At 44.8% G+C, this 25,986-nt stretch overlaps 1 protein-coding gene across 1 annotated transcript in view; it reads right to left on the minus strand.

The window, feature by feature from the left end:
* SLC43A1 (solute carrier family 43 member 1) overlaps positions 1 to 25,986 on the minus strand; it is a 1,050,749-nt gene that overhangs the window by 993,665 nt on the left and 31,098 nt on the right. Inside the window, exon 2 of the mRNA XM_082268121.1 lies at positions 8,425 to 8,587. Coding sequence (XP_082124247.1) covers positions 8,425 to 8,578 — 154 coding nt within the window. The 5' untranslated portion in view covers positions 8,579 to 8,587. The remainder of the gene's footprint in view (positions 1 to 8,424; positions 8,588 to 25,986) is intronic.

Raw genomic sequence — 25,986 nt, forward strand, 5'->3', positions numbered from 1 at the left:
TGACCAGCGTGCCCCCTTTCAATGCACAGTGACCAGCGTGCCCCCCTTTCAATGCACAGTGACCAGCATGCCCCCCTTTCAATGCAGAGTGACCAGCGTGCCCCCTTTCAATGCACAGTGACCAGCGTGCCCCCTTTCAATGCACAGTGACCAGCGTGCCCCCTTTCAATGCAGAGAGACCAGTGTACCCACTTTCAATGCACAGTAACCACAGCATTGCCCCCAATCATTGGAGAGTGCCACAGCTTTGCCCCTAATCATTGCAGAGTGCCACAGCATTGCCCGCAATCATTGCAGAGTGCCACAGCATTGCCCCCAATCATTGCAGCATGCCACAGCATTGCCCAGCGCTGCGTGCCCCCCTTTCAATGCACAGTGACCAGCGTGCCCCCTTTCAATGCACAAGGACCAGCGTGCCCCCCTTTCAATGTACAGTGACAAGCGTGCCCCCTTTAAATGCACAGTGACCAGTGTGCCCCCTTTCAATGGACAGTGACCAGTGTGCCCCCTTTCAATGAACAGTGACCAGCGTGCCCCCTTTCAATGCACAGTGACCAGTGTGCCCCCTTTCAATGCACAGTGACCAGCGTGCCCCCTTTACAATGCACAGTGACCAGCGTGCCCCCCTTTCAATGCACAGTGACCAGCGTGCCCCCCTTTCAATGCACAGTGACCAGCACTGCGTGCCTCTAATTCAATGCACGGTGACCAGCGTGCCCCCCTTTCAATGCACAGTGACCAGCGTGCCCCCCTTTCAATGCACAGTGACCAGTGTGCCCCCTTTCAATGCACAGTGACCAGCGTGCCCCCTTTCAATGCACAGTGACCAGCGTGCCCCCTTTCAATGCACAGTGACCAGCATGCCCCCCTTTCAATGCACAGAGACCAGCGCTGCGTGCCCCCCTTTCAATGCACAGTGACCAGCGTGCCCCCTTTCAATGCAGAGAGACCAGCGTGCCCACTTTCAATGCACAGTGACCAGCGTGCCCCCTTTCAATGCAGAGAGACCAGCGTGCCCACTTTCAATGCACAGTGACAAGCGTGCCCCCCTTTCAATGCAGAGAGACCAGCGAGCCCCCTTTCAACGCACAGTGACCAGCATGCCCCCTTTCAATGCAGAGAGACCATCATGCCACCTTTCAATGCACAGTGAGTAGAGTGCCCTCTTTCAATGCACAGTGAACACAGCATTGCCCCCAATCATTGCAGAGTGCCACAGCCGTCATGTGATCAGGAGGGCCAATCACAGGGCCCTCCTGCCGAGTCTTGTTGCTCTGTGTCCTAGGGACACAGGCACATCGAGATCGCGCCGCTGCGCGTGCCCGCGGCGGCGCGATCTCTCTCCTTCTGAAGGACGTTCCGGAACGTCCATTCAGAAGGACGAGACTCCCACCCGGCCGTATATGTACTATGGCCCGGGTGGGAGGTGGTTAATATAGTCAGTCGTGAACTAAAGTGGGCCGGTCTAAGGCATGAAACTCCAGGGCTGAAAATGAGTCACACTCCGGCCCTGCCGGAGAGTCTACACTCACCCGCATGCTGGAGCCAGGCAGGAGCACCCCGTCATGGGTCAGGAGAAGAGGCAGGCGTGGGGGGATCTGGATAGAGCCGCTAGAGGCCATGACTGGCCACACACACAATCCGCACACCGACCGACCAAACTCACTGACAGCTCCGAGTCCGGGCAAAGAGCAGCAAGACTACAACTACGGAGAGCAGCCGGAGACAAATCATCTCCGCCTGAGGAAACCACCGCCATCTACTGGCCAACTGTGAGTATTGCAACTGGGAATTCACCTCACAGGGCTGAGGACAGAAATCACCTCATTATATATTGTGATATCCTACATACTATACACCCCAATATAATCACCTCATCATATACTATACACCCCAGTATCATCAGGATATCTGATGAGGTGATGATACTGGGGTGTATAGTATATGATGAGGTGATTATATTGGGGTGTATGTAGGATATCACAAGATGGCGGTGGTTTCCTCAGGCGGAGATGATTTGTCTCCGGCCGCTCTCCGTAGTTGTAGTCTTGCTGCTCTTTGCCCGGACTCAGAGCTGTCAGTGAGTTTGGTCGGTCGGTGTGCGGATTGTGTGTGTGGCCGGTCATGGCCTCTAGCGGCTCTATCCAGATCCCCCGGTGCCTGCCTCTTCTCCTGACCCATGACGGGGTGCTCCTGCCCGGCTCCAGCATGCGGGTGAGTGTAGACTCTCCGGGGAATATGGATCTGATCCGGAGCCGCCTGCTCAGAGGAACTTCCCTGAAGAGCACCATTATCGGGGTAGCCCCCAACACCCGGGACCCAGCCTCTGACACAGAGGAGCTCCCCATCCTACACAGGTCAGTGTGACTTACTTCTGGGGCCCCTGACATGGTGCCCACCCCCAGTCCCAAGGGCTGTCCGTGGGGCACATGCGCAGTAGCGCAATCCAACAGACACAGGGACGGACGCAGAGACACTTGCATATTATTAGTATAGAATAGATATCCTACATACACCCCAGTTGGGGCGGCCGGCCAAAACTCTTGAAGCGACGGGTGTGCGCAGGCACGCGGCGGGTACGCGCTCGCACGCGAGAGCCGCTCGGTCAGCTCTGCGCGTGCCTCTGTTGCTAGGGCAACAGGGACGCTATGTGCAGAGCTGTCTATGTCATGCGGCTCTCGCGTTGTTAGAAAAAAAAAGAGATAAGCGAGAGCCGCTCAGCCATATGTTCTAGCGCCCGTTAATTAAACGGGCTTAATGTCTAGCTGTTATTAAAAGAAATGAACTAATGTTATAATGTTAGAGACACTGTTTAATCGGTGCAAACTTGCTCATAATTATGATTAAGCAGGTATATTGAATTATAAACACACATAAATATATAAAAACTATATGGTCATACTCAATAGGTATTTCTTAAAAAGATATATATATACTGTGGGGATTGATTAGCTCGTGGCGGGTGTGGATGACCCCTTGGGAGGGTTCGTTACACAGGGAGATAGCCGAGAAGTGGTTGAAAACAACAGTGTAAGGTTTTATTCTTGCAATTTTCTTCACACAAGTGCAAGCTCCAAAACAGCATAATTCAAAATATACATAAATAAAATAAATCCTTGCCACTGTGGGCGGCTACCTTCTCACATACAGGAACCTACCTACAGAGTCTGTCTCCAACCTACTGTTGGGCAAACTTTGCTGATCCTACAGCAGACACTCAATAGTCCATGTTTTTTTCTTCACACAACAAATGTCCATTGAACATGTCCCTTTTCCTCTTCACATTGAACATGTCCCTTTGCTTGTCTCTTCACATAGCAAACAGTTCATTTATTTCTTCCACATAGAAATAGTTCATTTTCTCACCTTGAGAAGTCTTAACACTTTTTACCCTCCTCAGCGCACATCGCTCCAGGAGGTCTTCTCCCATGCTCACACAGCGTCGGGAGGCACACATCTGACTGTCTTCCTCTCCCCAGCTTCACACAGCGTCAGGAGGCAGCAACCCTTCTCCCAGGCTTCACACAGCGTCGGGAGGCACACATCTGACTGTCCTTCTCTCCCCAGCTTCACACAGCATCAGGAGGCAGCAATCCTTAGACTTCCTTTGGACAAATTATAGAGGCCTTAACTTCCTCATTCCGAACAGCTGAAGGCCTTTCAACTTCCTTAAGCCGTCCTGGCTACCTTTTCAGCCGACACCCTATAGCAATTGGTGAATTTTCTAAACCAGGTGGAAATGTATCTCCTGTCTGTGACTACATCCACAGATTTACCTGACTTCCTGTCACAATACGTATAAAAAAACATTATGCTTATATTACATTATCTATATTGTTTATCTAGATTTAAATACATGCCAAACAAAAAACAATTGGCTCAGCTCTTCCCTCCTCTATGATGCATCGTATGCAAAATGGGGGTTTCTAACCTTGAGGGTCCCATCTAGAGGCTCTATTCATCTTGGCATATTCCAGATCAGGCACAATTCTACTCTTTCAGAGGTATGTTCTATGGTATGATCATTATTGTTAAATGTCTTAAAGATGTAAAGAACATTGTAAAATGTATGTATAAATCTGAAATTTTGATGTTATTCTTTTTCATTATGTACAGAAAAATAACTCATAAAAGATGCCCGTCAGTCTCCTGAAGAAGCTATTGAGAGATGGCGAAACATGTTGAGCAGGCACTATATAGTTATTGACTCTCTTTTTATACTTTTATTTTAAAAATACTGTTTAATATTGTGAATAAATAAAATATGTAAAATTATTTTATGAAAAATGACTTTTTCTCCATCATTTATTCTTGTTGCACCTTAAAAGTCCCACAACATACCTTTTGATACAATTCTATATAAATAAGGGATGTGGTGCGTACGCAGTATAGTCTCCAGCTAACTTCTCTAAATATAGTGGAAAATAGTACCCTAACTACACTAGATATCCCTTTCCTCACACTAATTGCTAAATGACTCTTTTGAGGCAGGAGTAACAGAACTGCTTCCACTCTCTTCCACAGCCCCTGTATTACAGTGCTAGAGATTTGGCGGGGCTATGTTATATACTGGGGGGCGTATTCACTACTGATTGGCCTCTGGACCCCCTAGTCACTCCACTCACATTCCTAGCATCCTCCTGCCCCCTCAATTGGCTTTTACTGATTGTTCTGGTCCAATCACGGGCTTTTAAAGCCCAGTTCCTGTCCCATTGCATTTTGGTCGGTTCTGGATGCCGAATTCCGAACTTTTTCCGCAAAAAGTTCGGAATTCGGCCGAATTTCGAACAGTAAATGTTCGGGTCGAACCGATGGTCGACCCGAACCGTTCGATCATCCCTAGTTACTTATTATCCCCATAGAGTAGAGGGTAATAATGTCCGACAGGATTGGGGATGCCGCTCAGTGCACTTCTTGCTGCATGTATGCGTTCTTTGATGAACCAATTGAGGGCGAATACTGCTGTGCAAGATGTGAGCGACTTGTTTCTCTGGAAGCCCAGCTCATGGATCTGGAGAACAAAGTGGCAACACTGCGTAGCATCAAAAAACCTGGAAAGAAGCTTGGACATTACCCATCAGGCGCTGGCAGGGGCTGGCATAGAGGAGGGAGGAGTAGAGGAGACGCAGGCATTAGAGGTAGGCAGTTAGGTGACCGTTAGGAAGGGTAAAGGGAAGAGCGCTAGGGAGGCCAGTCCTGAGTTGGTACACCTTAACAAATTTGCCAAGTTGTATGTTGATGGGGATATCAGCTCAGGGGTGGCAGTGGTGGAGCAGGCGCCCTCCCCCAGCTGCCAGGGGAGTGGCGGCTCCAGGAAGGAGAGGGGCCAAGACTCAGGAAAGGTTAGACAGGTTGTTGTAGTGGGGGACTCAATTATCAAGAGGACAGAGAGGGCAATCTGTTGAAACGATTGCGGTAGCCAGACAGTATGTTGTTTACCGGGCGCTTGAGTTCGGCACATCGTGGATCTGGTAGACAGATTATTGGGCGGAGGTAGGTGGGGATGACCCAGCGGTCATGGTGCATGTGGGCACTAATGACCAAGTAAGAGGACAGTGGAGGATCCTAAAGAACGATTTCAGGGACTCAGGGAATAGATTGAGGAATAGGACCTCCAAGGTGGTTTTCTCTGAAATACTGCCGGTACATCGAACAACACCAGAGAGGCAGAAGGAGATTAGGGAACTTAACAAGTGGCTGAGGAACTGATGTAGGAAGGAGGGGTTCAGGTTCTTGGAGAACTGGGCTGACTTCTCAGTCGGCTACCTGCTCTTTAGTAAGGATGGGCTGCACCTAAATGGGAATGGTAAAGCTCTTTTGGGGAGAAAGCTGGCCACCAAGTTGGAGGGACTTTTAAACTAGGAGACAGGGGGAGGGCTCAGAAGTAGAGTCAGTCAGGAGGACAGAAGGCAGTATTAGAGTCAGCAGCGACAGTAGTTCCATAACGTCAATTGGGGGGTATGTGCGGGGAAACCTCAGACCAAACAGGAGTAAAAATAATTACCATTCACTATCAACTTCCACAAAACTAAGAGGGGTATATGTAAATGCCAGGAGCCTAGCTAATAAAATGGATGAGTTGGAAATGTTAGTACATGAGGAGGACATAGACCTTGTGGGAATAACGGAAACTTGGTTCGACCCCTCACATGACTGGCTGGCTTTTATCCAAGGGTATTCGGTGTACCGGAAGGACAGGGTAGGAAAAAGAGGGGAAGGGGTATGTCTCTATGTCAAGAATAATGTAAGGGTGATAGAGATGAGTGAAATTATGGAAGGGATGAGTATGGAGTTAGAATCCGTGTGGGTAGAACTCCATAGGGAAGAAGTAAAGGGAAAAGTAATTGCTATAGGCCACCCAACCAAAGGGAGGAGGTAGAGCTGGAATTTATATCACTGTTTATATCACTGTTGGGTAAAGTGGCAAAACTGGGATCAGTCATCATATTGGGGGACTTCAATTATCCCGACATTGACTGGTAAAAGGGGACTACACACTCACAGAAGGCCTGTCTCTTCATGGAAACCTTACAGGACAACTACATGTCTCAGTTGGAGGATTCTCCTACTAGAGAAAATGCAGTGCTGGATCTATTGATCACTAATGACCCAGACCTAATCTCGGAGGTAGGAGTCCTGGACAACCTGAGCTCTAGCGATCACAGGATGATCACATTTAGCATAAATATCAATATAACAAGGCAAGAGGGTAACATAAGAACCCTAAACTTCAGAAGGGCAAACTTTCCCAAATTGTGCTTAATGATCGAAAGGGTAAACTGGGACCAAACCCTAGGAACACTGACCACAGAGGAAAAATGGGAATGCTTTAGGAACATATTAAACAAATGCATCTCGCAGTGCATTCCTATGGGAAATAAATTTAGAAGAGACAAAGCCAAACCTCGCTGGCTAAACCGTAATGTTAAAAAACTTATTAGGGGTAAAAAAAATGGCCTTCAAGAAATATAAATCAGAGGACACAGTATTGGCTTTTGAGCAATACAAGGAGGTAAATAAGAAAAGTAAATACGAAATCAAAATGGCTAAAATCAACTATGAGAGACAAATAGCAGAGGAAAGTAAAAAGAAACCGAAGAAATTCTTTAAATATATCAACAGCAAAAAAACTAGGGCAGAGCATATTGCACACATAAATAACGATGATGGGAGGATGGTTACAGAGGACACTGAAAAAGCAACCGTGCTGAACGCTTTTTTTCTCCTCAGTCTTTACACAGGAAAAGGAGGGGTACACTGACCATGACTATATGGTTAGTAGCAATACACAGGACTTGCCGCTATGGCTAACAGAGGGTAAAATCAGGGAAAGGCTGGATAAAATTACAATGACATGGCAAATGAGGTTTAATGTGGAGAAGTGTAAGGTTTTGCACTTGGGGACTAAAAACATAAAAGCACAATACACTTTAGGGGGGGAACCTTTTGGGGGAATCAAAAATGGAGAAAGATCTGGGAGTCTTGGTAGAGGATAGACTAAGCAATAGCATGCAATGTCAAGCGATAACTGCCAAAGCCGGCAGAATATTAGCATGCATAAAGAAAGGGATGTATTCCAGAGATAAAACTATAATCCTACCACTTTATAAAACTCTGGTCCGACCGTATCTGGAGTATTCTGTCCAGTTCTGGTCGCCAGTCCTCAGGAGGGATGTGTTGGAGCTGGAGAGAGTCCAGAGAAGGGCAACTACACCAATTAGGGGATTGGAGGACCTTAATTATGAAGAGCGTCTGCAAACGCTTGATTTATTCTTCCTGGAGAAGAGACGCCTGAGAGTGGACATGATAGCAATTTATAATATACCTCAATGGTGATCTCAGCATAGAAAAAAAACTATTCAGTCGAAAGGATTGCATGAGGACTCGAGGGCATACAATGCGTTTAGAGGAGAAGCGTTTTAACCTCAGGCAAACGCAGGGGGTTCTTTACTGTTAGGGCTACAGGATTGTGGAATTCCCTACCACAAGAGGTGGTCTCTGCGGGAAGTATGGTTGTTTTCAAAAGACTCTTGGACGTACATCTCAATGATCAGAACATTCAGGGGTATGAGAGATGATTACGGCCACACATACCTACACAGGTTGAACTGGATGGACTATTGTCTTCATTCAACCTCAACTACTATGTAACTATATGTAACTATGTAACTATGAATATACAGTAAATAGAAAACTATTATTTTGATAACATAATAGTGGAGAGGTGATATTTTCCAACACAAACCTACCAACCATAATTTTTACCTCCTTTTTCAGTTAACAATATTACCTACAACAATTTCCAATTTGAAAATGTGTGCTATTTAATAAATATACATGTATATTTTTTGGGGTATCCCTTAGATGCTGCTAAGACTGCTATCTAAGTTGTGTAACTGTGTACAATGAAACTGTTTTAGTCACCTGTGCATAGGTGAGAATAAAATCCTTCCTGTTGCAGCATGATGAGAAGGGAGCCCCATCCAAAAAGAACTGCTGAGAAGAAAAGATTTTCCACCACTGCAGTACAGGCAATCCACCAACGACGGGAAAATGCAGTTTGCAGAGAAGGGGCCATGTCCACGTTCTAAGAAGCAGGAGAAAAGTAAACAAGAAAAAAAGTATATCAATGAACTTTAGTGGATATAACACACTGAATATGGTATATGACATTTGTTCTGATTCAACTACAAGACCATAAACTTTACTTCCAGTGACATATAGGGCTTATACGACCTGGTGTTATATTTATCCCTTGCATCGATTTAGACAGTTTAACTCGATGAATAAACTCACATGTTGAGGAAGCCAGACGAGGAAAGCCTTTTGAATGTTCCATATAATGGAGGATATTCATAGGGTGGAAAAACTTTAATGTTGTAAGCCACATGGAAAGATGTCTACACTATGACTGGAAACTGGAGAATGATTCCAGAGAGAAGGAAGGGGAGGGGATATACACAAGTACGGTGAGAGTAAGAGCTCAGCATAGACAGGAGAAAGCCCCTTAAAGACACAGAGCAATGATAAACAAAGTTATGGACACAGAGAAATATTAATAAATCGCATAGTATAAATAGCACAACAACATTATTCTTTCTCTCTCTCTGTATAATACATGAATATAAATTAAAAACATCCCAGCTTTAAATAGATTCATGCTTCTAAGGCCCTAATACATTGACATTTTTCCATGCTGTCATTTTGAAATACCCTCTTGTAGACACTATCAAACCATTCTATTTACTTAGCTTAGTGCTTAAGCTATTTCATTTCCTCTTCGCTTAAAATCATAATGTAGCATAAATAAGCTCATGAAATATGAAATAAAGAGCCTTGAAGCTTAAAAAATGTATAAGGAAAGAAAGGGGCTTCTAGCATCATTATAAGGTGATTTAGAAGCAGAAGGGGTAGTCTAAAGCCCCGTACACACGCAACGATTATCGGCCGACCGATCGTCCGACTTTTGTCCAGAGTGTTTTTTTGTTGGTTGGAATGTGCCTAGACTGCACACAAATTTTCTCGCCCAACAAAATTCTACTTCAGAAGTGATGTCATGTGTTGGATTGCTTTCTTTGTGTTTTTTCTTCTCTCAGCATGCCCAGTCTTGCTCATCAGATTTTTCCCTGTTGAAATCTGTACTGACTGCACGAAAATCCATCGTGTTTTGACGGCCAACAAAAATTTTATAGTCTGCACACCAGATTTTTTTCGGCCGAAAAGTCGGAAGTCGGTTGTCGGAAGCATCATACTAACAAGCCGAAAATCGGCAGATCGGACGTTGGCCAAAAATTCCCTGCCAATTTTTGACGCGTGTGTACGGGGCTTAAGTCTATTTCTCCCTCAGGGCTTGAACTGGTGTTCTGGCACCTGCAAACCATTATACTATGAATACCCTTCACCAAAAGGCAATCTGTGTTAACCTTTGTGGCATGTGAAAGTCTCTGCAAGCACACTTTTGCTTTACAAACTTTGTATGGAAGAAAATTGGGTGGCCAGTCTGTCTCTGAAGCACCTTTGAAGGCACAGTCTGTCACACAACTCTCACTTGCATAATAGAAGGAGTGACACTACATCTAATAATTCTTGCATACTTGCAGTGTTTTTCTTAACACATAAACTTGTGACCACTATATGGACAATAAGGTGTTTACATAACTTTACCAAACAGTAAATGAGTAAAACAATTCCTAACTGATCTCTGGAGCTGCAAGTGCTGTGGAGAAATAAATCTTCAGAATCCATTGCCAAAGTACTAAAGTTGTTTTAGTATAAACTCAGCTAACCATACTCCCCATCAGAGGAGTAACTAGAACCTTCAGGGCCCCAGTGCAAGAAACCATGAAGGGCTCCATCTCAGGACCCTTTCAATTGGTCCAGGGGCCCTTGCCACTGGTCACGGGGCCATTACCACTGATCCCGGGACCCTTTACTCCTGCCACGGGCCCTTTAGTACAGTCCCACAGCAGGACCCTTTCAAGTGTTCAGCACTCTGCACTCCTTCCTGCATAGTTGCCAACCTTGCCAAAAAATTTTCAGGGACACCTTTTTTTGCTATGTGATCAGCCAGCCGTTGTAGGCAGAGACTTTATCTTAATTAGGAGTGGGGCATTTAAAATACACCCATTGTATACTGTTGTATTGCGCATTGCAATAAAAAAACATTTATGGGCAAAAAAAGTTGATTGCAGCCCTGTCTGCATATGTTACAGTGAGATACACCCATGGCATACTGTTGTATTGCGCCTTGCAATAAAAAAAAACCTTTGGGGCAAAAAAAGTTTATTGCGACCCTGTCCGCGTATGTTACAGTGAGATACGCCCATTGCATACTGTTGTATTGCGCCTTGCAATAAAAAAAAAACATTTACGGGCAAAAAAAAGTTGATTGCGGCCCTGTCTGCATATGTTACAGTGAGATACACCCATTGCATACTGTTGTATTGTGCCTTGCAATAACAAAAAACATTTAGGGGCAAAAAAGTTCATTGCGGCCCTGTCCGCGTATGTTACAGTGAGATACACCCATTGCATACTGTTGAATTGCGCCTTGCAATAAAAAAAACCATTTAGGGGCAAAAAAAGTTGATTGCGGCCCTGTCCACGTATGTTACAGTGAGATACACCCATTGCATACTGTTGTATTAAGCCTTGCAATAAAAAAAAACATTTAGGGGCAAAAAAAGTTGATTGCGGCCCTGTCTGCATATGTTACAGTGAGATACACCCATTGCATGCTGTTGTATTGCGCCTTGCAATAAAAAAACATTTAGGGGTAAAAACAGTTGATTGCCGCCCTGTCTGCATATGTTACAGTAAGTTACACCCATTAGATACTGTTGTATTGCGTATTGCAATAAGAGAAACCATTTAAGGGCAAAAACAGTTGATTGCGGCTCTGTCTGCATATGTTACAATGAGATACACCCATTGCATACTGTTGTATTGCGCATTGCAATTAAAAAACACATTTAGGGGCAAAAACAGTTGATTGTGGCCCTGTCTGCATGTGTTACAGTGAGATACACCCATTGCATACTGTTGTATTGTGCATTGCAATAAAAAACAACCATTTAGGGGCCAAAACAGTTGATTGTGGCCCTGTCTGCATATGTTACAGTGAGATACACCCATTGCATACTGTTGTATTGCGCCTTGCAATAAAAAAAAAAACATTTAAGGGCAAAAAAAGTTGATTGCAGCCCTGTCCGCGTATGTTACAGTGAGATACACCCATTGCATACTGTTGTATTGCGCATTGCAATAAAAAAAAAAACATTTAGGGGAAAGAAAGATTAAATTGCGGCTTAGTCTGTATCTGTACGTGTGAGATACACTCGTTGGATACTGTTGTTCTAGTCAGCTATTCAATAAACACCCATTTATGGAAAAAATATTAAATTGCGGCCTAATCTGTATCTGTACTGCATATGTTACAGTGAGATACACCCATTGCATATTGTTGTATTGCGCCTTGCAATAAAAAAAAAACATTCAGGGGCAAAAACAGTTGATTGCGGCCCTGTCTGTATATGTTACAGTGAGATACACCCATTGCATACTGTTGTATTGTGCATTGCAATAAAAAAAAAACATTTAGGGGCAAAAACAGTTGATTGCGGCCCTGTCTGCATATGTTGCAGTGATATACACCCATTGCATACTGTTGTATTGCGCATTGCAATTAGGGATGATCGAACGGTTCGGGTCCACCATCGGTTCGGCCCGAACATTGGGTGTTCGAGGTTCGGCCGAATTTAGAACTTTTTGCCCAAAAAGTTCGGAATTCGGCAACCAGAACCGCCCAAAATGCAATGCTTCAGGAAATGGGCTTTAAAAGCCCGTGATTGGACCAGAACCATTAGCAAAAGCCAATTGAGGGGGCAGGAGAATGCTAGGAATGTGATTGGAGTGACTAGGGGGTCCCTAGACCAATCATTAGTGAATACGCCCCCCAGTATATAAGATCGCCCCCGCCATATTCCCAGCATTGTTATACTGGACATGGAAGAGAGTGGAAGCAGTTCTGTTAATTTTACTTTAAAAGTGTCATTTAGCTATTTTTAGTGTGAGGAAAGGGATATCTAGTGTAGTTAGAGTGCTCCTTTACACTTAAGTTAGCTTCAAAAATTTAGTTTCTGTAGGGAAAGTGTTAAGTGTCAGGGGACCGTAGTGTAGTGTAGGGTTAACTGACAGTGACTGCTATGGCAGGGTGACAAAACCCTTCCATAACAGGGTGACCGCTATAGAGAAATGATCATTTCTCTGTGTTGCTTCGGCACAGGCATATGGCTTCTCACCAGCAAGCATTTTTTAATGCTGCAGGGGCTGCCACTGCCAGTGCTTTTTTGAGGACATGTTTGATGTCAGACATGACATCTGAATATGTGTATAGGGGGAATATATAGACATATATGTCTGAATATATACCCCTAGACATATATAGGTGTGATAGTAGCAGAAATAAATGCTTGCGCTAATGAAATCATTTACAGTAATATATTTCTGCTACTATCACACCTATATATGTCTAGGGGTATATATTCAGACATATATGCCTATATATACCCCCTATACACAAGTTCAGATGTTTTGCCTGCCTCAAAAGAACCCCAAAAAATGCCAAAAAAAACGCTAGCGTCAAAAAAAAAATGCCCAGGTGTGTTTTTGCTGGCATTTTTTGGGGGGTTTTGGAGGCAGGCAAAACATCAGAACTTGTGCACAGTACCACTATACACAAGTTCAGATGTTTTTCCTGACTGCAAAGAACCCAAAAAAATGCCTGCTATTAAACCGGCAAGGTGTTACAGCAGAGAAGCCATATTCCTGTGCTTAAAGTTTTCTAATACAAACGATCTTTTTTTTTCTGGTTCTGGACATGCTACAGACCTGAAACTTCACATGTACACCTTTTAGACCCCCCCAGACACTAAATCCAAAGTAAAAATCAAAAAATCTCTTTTTTTTTTTTTTTTAATTTTTCAATAATTGGCTTTTTTTATCAAAAATGACAATTTTTAAGAACTTTTTTTTGTGTGATTTTGTGTCTGGGGGGTCTAAAAGGTGTACCTGTGAAGTTTCAGCTCTGTAGCATGTCCAGAACCAGAAAAAAAGATCATATAGGTGTTAAAGTTAAAGGAACCACATCCCTGTTCTACTGAAAAAATATCTTTTTTTTTTTTCATGGTTCTGGACATTCTACAGAGCTGAAACTTCACATGCACACCCTTTAGACCCCCCAGATACTAAATCCAAAGTAAAAATCAAAAAAATCTCTTTTTTTTTTTTTTTTTTTTAATTTTTCAATAATTGGCTTTTTTATCAAAAATGACAATTTTTAAGAACTTTTTTTTGTGTGATTAATAGTTAATGGGGCATGACCCAGAACCCTAGGCACTTTTTAGGGGCATTTATTGGGTTTTAGGGCTTAAAAATGGTGTTTTTTGATTACAGAAGTTCGGGTCCCATTGATTTCAATGGGGTTCTGAAATCCGGGCCGAACTTTCGTGAAGTTCGGGTGTTCTGGTCGAACCGAACTTTTCAAAAGTTCGATCATCCCTAATTGCAATTAAAAAAAAACATTTAGGGGCAATAACAGTTGATTGTGGCCCTGTCTGCATATGTTACAGTGAGATACACCCATTGCATACTGTTGTATTGCGCATTGCATTAAAAGAAACCATTTAGAGGCAAAAACAGATGATTGCGGCCCTGTCTGCATATGTTACAGTGAGATACACCCATTGCATATTGTTGTATTGCGCATTGCAATAAAAAAAAACATTTAGGGGCAAAAACAGTTGATTGCGGCCCTATCTGCATATGTTACAGTGAGATACACCCATTGCATACTGTTGTATTGTGCATTGCAATAAAAAAAACATTTAAGGGCAAAAAAAATTGATTGCGGCCCTGTCCGCGTATGTTACAGTGAGATACACCCATTGCATACTGTATTATTGCGCATTGAAATAAAAAAACATTTATTGGACAGAAAGATATTAAATTGCGGCTTAGTCTGTATCTGTACATGTGAGATACACTCGTTGGATACTGTTGTTCTAGTCAGCTATTCCATAAACACCCATTTATGGAAAAAATATTAAATTGCGGCCTAATCTGTATCTGTACTGCATATGTTACAGTGAGATACACCCATTGCATACTGTTGTATTGCGCCTTGCAATAAAAAAAATTCAGGGGCAAAAACAGTTGATTGCGGCCCTGTCTGCATATGTTACAGTGAGATACACCCATTGCATACTGTTGTATTGCGCATTGCACTAAAAGAAACCATTTAGAGGAAAAAACAGATGATTGCGGCCCTTTCTGCATATGTTACAGTGAGATACACCCATTGCATATTGTTGTATTGCACATTGCAATAAAAAAAAAAACATTTAGGGGCAAGAAAATTTGATTGCTGCCCTGTCCACGTATGTTACAGTGAGATACACCCATTGCATACTGTTGTATTGCGCATTGCAATAAAAAAAAAACATTTAGGGGACAGAAAGATATTAAATTGCAGCTTAGTCTGTATCTGTACGTGTGAGATACACTCGTTGGATACTGTTGTTCTAGTCAGCTATTCAATAAACACCCATTTATGGAAAAAATATTAAATTGCGGCCTAATCTGTATCTGTACTGCATATGTTACAGTGAGATACACACATTGCATACTATTGTATTGCGCCTTGCAATAAAAAAAAACATTCAGGGGCAAAAACAGTTGATTGCGGCCCTGTCTGCATATGTTACAGTGAGATACACCCATTGCATACTGTTGTATTGCGCACTGCAATAAAAAAAAAAAACATTTAGCGGCAAAAACAGTTGATTGCGGCCCTGTCTGCATATGTTACAGTGGGATACACCCCTTGCATACTGTTGTATTGCGCATTGCAATAAAAAAAACATTTAGGGGCAATAACAGTTGATTGTGGCCCTGTCTGCATATGTTACAGTGAGATACACCCATTGCATACTGTTGTATTGCGCATTGCATTAAAAGAAACCATTTAGGGGCCAAAACAGTTGATTGCGGCCCTGTCTGCATATGTTACAGTGAGATACACCCATTGCATACTGTTGTATTGCGTCTTGCAATAAAAAAACACATTTAAGGGCAAAAAAAGTTGATTGCGGCCCTGTCCGCGTATGTTTCAGTGCGATACACCCATTGCATACTGTTGTATTGCGCATTGCAATAAAAAACATTTAGGGGAAAGAAAGATATTAAATTGCGACTTAGTCTGTATCTGTACGTGTGAGATACCCTCGTTGGATACTGTTGTTCTAGTCAGCTATTCAATAAACACCCATTTATGGAAAAAATATTAAATTGCGGCCTAATCTGTATCTGTACTGCATATGTTACAGTGAGATACACCCATTGCATACTGTTAAATTGCGCCTTGCAATAAAAAAAAACATTCAGGGGCAAAAACAGTTGATTGCGGCCCTGTCTGCATATGTTACAGTGAGATACACCCATTGCATACTGTTGTATTGCGCGTTGCATTAAAAAAAAACATTTAGGGGCAAAAACAGTTGATTGCGGCCCTGTCTGCGTAAGTTACAGTGAGATACACCCATTGCATACTGTTGTATTGCGCATTGCAATAACAAAAAAAACATTTAGGGGCAATAACAGTTGATTGTGGCCCTGTCTGTATATGTTACAGTGAGATACACCCATTGCATACTGTTGTATTGCGCATTGCATAAAAAGAAACCATTTAGAGGCAAAAACAGATGATTGTGGCCCTGTCTGCGTATGTTACAGTGAGATACACCCATTGCATACTTTTTTATTGAGCATTGCAATTAAAAAAAACATTTAGGGGACAGAAAAATATTAAATTGCAGCTTAGTCTGTATCTGTACGTGTGAGATACACTCGTTGGATACTGTTGTTCTAGTCCGCTATTCAATAAACACCCATTTAGGGAAAAAATATTAAATTGCGGCCTAGTCTGTATCTGTACATGTGAGATACACCCGTTGTATACAGTTGTTTTAGTCCGCTATTCAATAAACACCCATTTAAGGAAAAAATATTACATTGCGGCTTAGTCTGCATATTTTACTGTGAGATACACTCGTTGGATACTGTTGTTCAATTCTGCTATTCAATAAACACCCATTTAGGGAAAAAAGATTACATTGCGGCCTAGTCTGCATATGTTACAGCGCAACAAGGCACACAAGTCTCGCATGGAGGCCCAGTTACTGGTGGTGAAGTGGTGCTTTTCCGCAGAGCGACTCATGCGTGCGTGCTGCAGCTGAAACTCCACTATGGCCTGCTGCTGCTCGCACAGCCTGGCCAGCATGTGCAAGGTGGAGTTCCACCTTGTGGGTATGTCACATATGAGGTGGTGAGCGGGAAGGCCGAAGTTACACTGCAGCGCTGACAGGCGAGCAGCAGCAGGGTGAGAACGCCGAAAGTGCACACAGACGGCCCGCACTTTCTGCAGCAGCTCTGATATATCGGGGTAATTTCTAAGGAACCTCTGCACCACCAAATTCAGCACATGCGCCAGGCAAGGGATGTGTGTCAATCCGGCTAGGCCCAGAGCTGCTACGAGATTTCACCCATTATCGCACACCACCAGGACAGGCTGGAGGCTCATTGGCACCAACCACTCATCGGTCTTCTGCTCAATGCCCCTCCACAACTCCTGCGCGGTGTGTGGTTTTTCCCCCAAACAGGCAAGTTTTAAAACTGCCTGCTGTCGTTTACCACTGGCTGTGCTGAAGTTGGTGGTGAAAGTGTTACGCTGACTGGATGAGGGGGTGGTAGAGGATGAGGAAGCGTAGTAGAAGGAGTCAGGAACAGGAGGCAAACTGAAGCGCCCTGCAATCCTCGGTGGTGGAAGGACATGAGCCAAACTGCTATCAGGCCCAGCCGCCACTGCATTTACCCAGTGTGCTGTTAGGGAAATATAACGTCCCTGACCGTGCTTACTGGTCCACGTATCCGTAGTTAGGTGGACCTTGCCACAGATGGCGTTGCGCAGTGCACACCTGATTTTGTCACCCACTTGGTTGTGCAGGGAAGGGATGGCTTGCCTGTCCCAAAGTACGGCTGGGCACGACATCCTGTGGGACAGCCACAGCCATAAGGCTTTTAAAACTCTGCGTTTCCACCAGACGGAATGACAGCTTTTGAAAGGCCAGGAATTTTGAAATGCTGGCATTCAGGGCCAGGGATCACGGGTGGGTAGGGGGTGCTTCCTCTTCCGCTCCAGTGCTTGGGAGATAGAAAGCTGAACGCTTCCATGGGACGTTGTGGAGATGGTTGTTGTTGACCCGGGTGGTGGTGTTGCTGGCAGATCCTCTGTTTGCGGGGTGGCAGGTGCCACTGTCACTACAGAGGTGGATGAAGAGGCCGAGACTGCAGCAGGAGAAGAGGAAGCAGGAGGAGCCAGAGACATTTCTTGGTTTTTGAGGTGTCTACTCCACTGCAGCTCATGCTTTGCACTTAGATGCCTGGTCATGCAGGTTGTGCTCAGGTTGAGAAGGTTTATGTCTCACTTCAGGCTCTGATTGCACAGCGTGCAAACCACTCGTGTCCTGTCATCAGCACATTGTCTGAAGAACTGCCAAGCTAGGGAACTCCTTTGACCTGGCTTTGGTGTGCTCGGTCCCTTGCTGCGTTGGGCAGTAGCAGGCGTAGTGTCTAGGGCACGGTCGCTCCGCTTTTGCACCCTGCTCCCTCTTCTGCTGTGCTGGTGGCTCTGTGCGACCACCGCCTCTTCCTCCAAACTACTCAGGTCACCTGCATGACATTTATTCAATGTGGGGTCGAGGACCTCATCGTCCTCAACATCGTCTTCCACGCAGTCTTCACCCCTGCAACCCTTGTCGGTCTCCACAATTTGGAATTCCGCAGCAGTTGGCACCTGTGTTTCGTCATAATCTGAGACGTGCTGTGATGGTCCTCCCATGTACTCATCTTGAGACATAAGTGGTTGGGTATCGGTGCACTCAATCTCTTCCACTTCTGGGGCAGGGTTAGGTGGATGGCTCTGGGAAACCATGCTAACAGGGTCATCAAAAAGAAGAAGAGACCGCTGCATGACTTGGGGCTCAGACTGCTTGGCTGATTTTCAAGGGGGTGAGGTGAAAGATTGATGGACATCGGCTGCAGGTGCCAACTATGACCTTTCAGCAGAAGACTGGGTGGGAGACAATGTGAAGGAACTGGAGGCACTGTTAGCAACCCAATCTACTATTGCCTGTACTTGTTCTGGCCTCAACATTTGTAGAGGCACATTAGGCCCTGCCAAATACTGCTGTAAGGTTCTGTCGACTACTTGCAGCTGAGAAAGGTGTTTCACTTGTGCGTGTAACTGGCACAGATCGACCACGTCCTCTCCTTGCAACAGGAGCTCCACCAGCAGCACCAACACCCAGCACTAACATGGTGGAGCAGTATGTGTGCACACGCCTAGACGTACTGAATGACGGGTCTGCCCCCTTCAACTTCTGGGTCTCCAAATTGGGCACATGGCCTGAGCTGGTCCTTTACGCCTTGGAGGTGCTGGCCTGCCCTGCAGCCAGTGTATTATGTGAACGTGTATTTAGAATGGCTGGGGGAGTTATCACAGACAAGTGCATCCGCCTGTCCAGAGCCAATGTGTACAAGCTCACGTTCATTAAAATGAACCAGGCATGCATCCCACAGAACTTGTCCGTACCTTGTGCAGAATAGACATGTATACCGGCCTTACCCAGCCATTGATGGATTTGATCTTTCTTACTCTTTTGGGGTGTCCCCAAATTTAAACATGTTTTTTATTAACCACTGAAGCCCCGGAGGATTTGGCTGCTAAACGACCAGGGGGTATTTTGCGATTTGGCACTGCGTGACTTTAACGGACAATTGCACGGTCGTGCGCCGCCATACCTAAACGGATTTGACGTCCTTTTTTTCCCACAAACAGAGCTTTCTTTTGGTGGTATTTGATCACCTGTGCGATTTTTTGATCATGCGCTAAAAACAAAAAAAGAGCGTCAATTTTGCAAAAATAACAATATTTTTCACATTTTTTTATATGAAATTCCCCCCAAAAAAAAGTAAAAATTAAATTTTTTTAACATTTTCGGCCAATTTGTTTTATGCTACCTATGTTTGGTAAAAAAAAATCGCAAAAAGCATATTTTGATTGGTTTGCGCAAAAGTTATTGCGTTTACTAACAAAGGGAAAGATTTTTGTCATTTTTTTTGTTTTTTTTTTAACACATAATGGCAGCGATCTGCAATTTTTTTGCGGTACTGCGACATTGCGGCAGACAGATTGGACCCTTGACTGACATTTTTGACACTTTTGGGGTTACCAGTGACATTTCTACAGTAATCAGTGCTATATATATGCACTGTTACTGTAAAAATACACTGGCAGTGAAGGGGTTAACTTTATTTGAGAGGGAGGGGCTGTGTGTGTCCCTAGGGGCGTGATTCTAACTGTGATTGGTTGTCTGTTGAGCTGTAGTTACACTGATCAACGGTCCTACATAGTAGAACCGTATGATCGGTGTCTCTACACAGGGGAGAATGACAGGCAGCTTGTTTACACAAGCTGTCTGACTTTCTCCCTCTTCCCCGCCGATCGCAGAGTGCCTGTGAGGGGCTGGCCGCCGCAGTAAATCTACTTGCGGCGGTCGGCAAGTGGTTAAAAACCAAAACCAGTGTTGGCTACCTCGTCCTCCTCCTCCTCTGTCGCTTCCACCTTCACCACCATATCCACCGCCACCTCAACATCCTACTCCATATGGGCCTCTTCCTCCTCCTACATAATTCAAGGTGATTCTTTTTTATTTTTATATTTTTTATGTTATTTTAAGTTATTTCCCTATCCACATTTGTTTGCAGAGCACTTGCCATGCTCTTAAGATGATTGTGCTGCCATTTGCAGCACTCTAGCCCTTTCCATGTTTGTTTTAGAGGCATTTTAGTGCTCAAAAGTTTGGGTCTCCATTGACTTCAATGGGGTTCGGGATCGGGACAAAGTTCGGGTTAAGTCCGTGTCCCGAACCCGGACTTTTTTTTCAAGTTCGGTCGAACCCGCCGAACCCGAACATCCAGGTGTTCGCTCAACTCTAGTCAGGACAGTACAAATACCCCCAAATTACCTTTTTTTTTTGGAAAGTAGACATTCCAGGGTATTTAGTAATTGTCATGGTGAGTTTTTTGAAGTTGTAATTTTTTTCCATAATTCATTTTTTTTTTTTTAATTTCTTTATTTTCCCAAGAATTATGGGAAATTTTCAGGGCCTCAAGAAATGAGATAGGCTGTCAGTACATCAGGTGTGATCAATTTTTCATGATTGGCACCATAGCTTGTAGACTCTAAGGCCCCTTTCACACAGGCTTTCAGATCTGGTCCGCCTGTCAGTTTTTCAGGCAGACCTGATCGGATGCTCCATGCAGTCCTATGGAGCAGCGGATGTCAGCAGAGACATCTCCGCTGACACCCGCTGCTATCTGATCCAATCCTGTCCGTGAAATCCGGGCGAATGGAAACCCTATTTTCCATCCGTCTGGAGGATCGGATGAAAATGGACAGGCGGTCTGTTAACATCCATGCTCCCATCGAGGAGAGCGGGGCTCTGACAGCTCCGTCTCTGCACACAGAGTAGAGATGAATTTGTCACCCGCCTGCTCAACGGAGATTGGCGGTTCGATCCCTACTGGGCAAAACAGAGTCTGTCGGGGAGCACCGCCCATGTGAAAGGGGCCTTACTTTCTCACAGGCTAAATAATAAATAAAAACATTTGAGTTATTTTTACCAAAGATATGTAGCAGTATACATTTTGGCCCAAATTTATGAACATAAATTATTTATTTGCAAAATTCATAATAGAAACTAAAAAAAAATTGTTTTTTTTTTTTTTCTCTTTTTAATTTCTGCTCTTTTTTCACTTACAGTAAACCCCCCTCCATTGCGGGGGTTACGTTCCAGACCCACCCGCGAAAAGTGAAAATCCACGAAATAGAAAAACCCTATTAAAATACACTGTAGGCATTTTTTTTTTTTTTTTACTGTCACTGTACTTTTAAAAGCATTTTAAGGTCTTTAAGCACACTTTTAAAACAATAAAAACTAATTTAAAACACATAAAAGATACTGAGAGACAGAGCAAGAGCTATAGAAAACACAAAAATATTTAATTTTCAATGATTTAAATAGTAAAATAAAATTACAGAAAAAAACGCAATATACCGGGACCACAAAAAAAAGTACAAAACTACAAGCAATACAGGTTACTAAGGGGCTACTATAGACTGAGAGGGGTAGCTGTGGTACGATCTGCACTGAGCTGATCTATCTGCTTAAAACTACTCTGCGACTGCTCTGCGACTGACTGACTGCTCTGCGAATGACTGACTGTGCTGCGACTGACTGCTCTGTGACTGACTGCTCTGCGACTGACTGACTGCTCTGCGACTGTCTGACTGTGCTCTGCGACTGACTGACAGTGCTCTGTGACCGACCGACTGGTGAAGATCTTTGGACTGGTGAGTATCCTTACACGACTGGGAGTATCTTTGTGACTCGAGAGTATCTTGCGACTGGTGAGGATCTTTGCGACTGGTGAGTATTTTTGCGACTGGTGAGGATCTTTGCGACTGGTGAGGATCTTTGGGACTGGTGAGTATCTTTGCGACTGGTGAGTATCTTTTGCGACTGGTGAGTATCTTTTGCGACTGGTGGATATCTTTGCGACTGGTGAATATCTTGTGACTGGTGAGTATCTTGCGACTGGTGAGTATATTGCGACTGGTGAGTATCTGGCGACTGGTGAGTATCTTGCGACTGGTGAGTATCTTTGCGACAGGTGAGTATCTTTGCGACAGGGAGTATCCTTGCGACAGGGAGTATCCTTGCGACAGGTGAGTATCTTTGCGACTGGTGAGTATCTTTGCGACTGGTGAGTATCTTAGTGACTGGTGAGTATATTAGCGACTGGTGAGTACCCCAGGTTTAGTACCAGGGGAGATAGAGGTAGGGTAGGTAAGGAATAGCAGGTCATTAATATTATCCCCATAGAGTAGTGGGTAATAATGTCCGACAGGATTGCGGACGCCACTCAGTGCACTTCTTGCTCTATGTATGCGTTCCTTGATGAACCAATCGAGGGTGAGTACTGCTGTGCAACAGAGACTTGGTTCAACCCCTCACATGACTGGCTGGCTTATATCCAAGGGTATTCGGTGTACTGGAAGGACAGGGTAGGAAAAAGAGGGGGAGGGGTATGTCTCTATGTCAAGAACAATATAAAGGTGATAGAGAGGAGTGACATTACGGATGGGATGAGCATGGATCTAGAATCGGTGTGGGTAGAACTCCATAGGGAAGGAGAAAAGGGAAAAGTAATTGTGGGGGTTTGCTATAGGCCACCTAATCAAGGGGAGGAGGTAGAGCTGGAATTTTTAGCACTAATGGGTAAAGTGGCAAAATTGGGATCAGTAATCATATTGGGGGACTTCGATTATCCCGACATTGACTGGGATGAGGGGACTGCACACTCACAGAAGGCCCGTCTATTCATGGAAACCTTAATGGATAATTACATGTCACAGTTGGTGGATTCCCCTACCAGAGAAAATGCAGTCCTGGATCTATTGATCACTAATGACCCAGACATAATCTCGGAGGTAGGAGTCCAGGACTATCTGGGCTCTAGCGATCACAGGATGATCACATTTAGTATAAATAACAATATAACAAGGCAAGTGGGGAACATAAGAACCCTAAACTTCAGAAGGGAAAACTTTCCAAAATTGTACTCATTGATGGAAAGGGTAAACTGGGACCAAACCTTGGGATCACTGACCACAGAGGAAAAATGGGAATGCTTTATGGACATATTAAGCAAATGCATCTTGCAGTGCATTCCTATAGGAAATAAATTTAGAAGAGACAAAGCCAAACCTGGCTGGCTAAACCGTAGCATTAAAAAACTTATCAGGGGAAAAAAATTGGCCTTCAATAAATATAAATCAGAGGGCACAGTATCGGCTTTCAAGCAATACAAGGAGGCAAATAAGAAAAGTAAACAAGAAATCAATATGGCTAAAATCAACTTTGAGAGACAAAGAGTGGAGGATAGAAAAAAAAACCCAAAGAAATTCTTTAAATATATCAACAGCAAAAAAACTAGGGCAGAGCATATTGCACACATAATTAACAATGATGGGAGGTTGGTTACAGAGGACACTGAAAAAGCAACCGTGCTGAATGCTTTTTTCTTGTCAGTCTTTACACAGGAAAAGGAGGGGTACATTGACCATGACTGTATGGTTAGTAGTAATACACAGGACTTGCCACTATGGCTAACAGAGGGTGAAATCAGGGAAAGGCTGGATAAACTTAACACAAACAAATCACCAGGCCCAGATGGCGTACTCAGTAAGGTTATATCTAGACCACTGTTCCTGATCTTTGCTGACAGTATTAGGACAGGAGATGTACCAGGGGATTGGAGGAAGTCTAACATGATTCCGATATTCAAAAAGGGCCAGAGGCATATCCCGGGAAATTATAGGCCTGTCAGTTTGACATCAATAGTATGTAAACTTCTGGAGGGGATGATAAGGGACTGTCACGAACCGGCAGGACTGGTAGTGGATCCTCTGGACCAGAGAGGCGATGGCGCGGGTTGTACTAGAGGACCGGTTCTAAGCAGTTACTGGTCTTCACCAGAGCCCACCGCAAGGCGGGATGGATTTGCTGCGGCGCTAACTACCAGGTCGTGTCCCCTAGTAACAACTCGACCTCTCTGGCAGCTGATATGGCGTGGTACACAGGGAGTAGGCAAGAGCGTAGTCGGACGTAGCAGAGGTCAGGGCAGGCGGCAAAGGTTCAACGGCGAGTAGTCGGTAGCAACGGGTTCGGCAACAGGCAAGGCAAACTAACACCGTAGGGAACGTTTTCTCAGAGGCACAAGGCACAAAGATCCGGCAGGAAGCTGTGGGAGGAGAAGGTATTTATGGGCAGTGCACAGGTGAAGCCTAATTAAGTCAGCACTGCCTCTCACAAACCTTAACCCTTAATAACCACTTTGGGCCAGGCACCAATCACTGGTGCACTGGCCCTTTGAATCTAAGAGTCCCGGCGCGCGCGCGCCCTAGAGAGCAGGGACGCACACGCAGAGACGCTGGAGTGCTGCCTGGGGCATACGCTGTGAGCGATCCGAGGCCAGCAGGGGGCCTGGAGCGCTCAGCGTAACAGTACCCCCCCCCCTTTGGTCTCCCTCTCTTTTTGGTACCGAAGAACTTGAGGATGAGGCTGCGGTCCAGGATGTTCTCCTCCGGCTCCCATGACCTCTCCTCCGGACCGCAGCCCTCCCAGTCGACCAAAAAAAATCTTTTCCCCCGGGAGATCTTGGTCGCCAAGATCTCCTTGACAGAGAATATATCGGAGGTACCGGCGATAGGGGTGGGAGAAACAAGCTTGGGAGAAAAACGGTTAAAGACAGCAGGTTTAAGAAGGGAGACATGGAAGGAGTTATGGATTCGGAGGGAGGGAGGAAGATGGAGCTGATAAGAAACTTGATTGATACAACTCTTGATTTTATAGGGTCCCAAGAAACGAGGGCCCAACTTGTAACTTGGTACCCTAAATCGGATGTACCTAGAGGAGAGCCACACCTTGTCACCCGGGCGAAATTCCAGAGGAGATCTGCGTCTCTTGTCAGCTTGAACCTTCATACGGGCGGAAGCCTTGAGGAGAGCAGCGTGGGTTTCTCGCCAGATGGAGGAAAAGTCCTGTACAAGACTGTCAACGGCAGGTACAGAAGAAGGAGTGGGAGACTGCGGCAGAGGTGGAAGAGGATTACGGCCAAAAACTACAAAGAAAGGAGACTTGTTAGAAGCAGAGGATTGTTTGTAGTTGTAGGAAAACTCCGCCCAGGGAAGTAGATCAGCCCAGTCGTCATGGCGTGAGGATACAAAGTGACGCAGATAGTCACCCAAAATTTGGTTCACCTGTTCTACTTGGCCGTTAGACTGAGGATGGTACGAAGAAGAATATTTGTCTGGTAGGGACAAACGGATTCTGGAACCGGTGGCAACTGCATGGCGGAGGTGATGCAGCAGGTGCAGACGGAGGAGCTGGCTGTTGCTGAGAAGGCAGGAGCTGCTGCAACATAGCGGTCAACTGGGCCAGCTGTTTACCCTGCTGGGCCACAATGGTGGTGAGGTCCGCTAGGCTTGGCAGGGGAACATCAGCGGGATCCATGGCCGGATCTTACTGTCACGAACCGGCAGGACTGGTAGTGGATCCTCTGGACCAGAGAGACCAGTGCCATCTTAAGAGCCTTATAGGCCCCTGGGCAATGCAGTGCACTGGGGCCCCCTGCCTACACAATCACGCACGAGAATAAAAATGCAAGTTATCGATAATATATAATAAATAGTATGTACACAGCACAGGCAGTGATATCCCCCCCCCCCCATGAATGCAATGTCAG

This window comes from Pelophylax lessonae (genome assembly GCF_965119305.1).
Source record: "Pelophylax lessonae genome assembly, chromosome: 9".
Classification (NCBI taxonomy): Eukaryota; Metazoa; Chordata; class Amphibia; order Anura; family Ranidae; genus Pelophylax; species Pelophylax lessonae.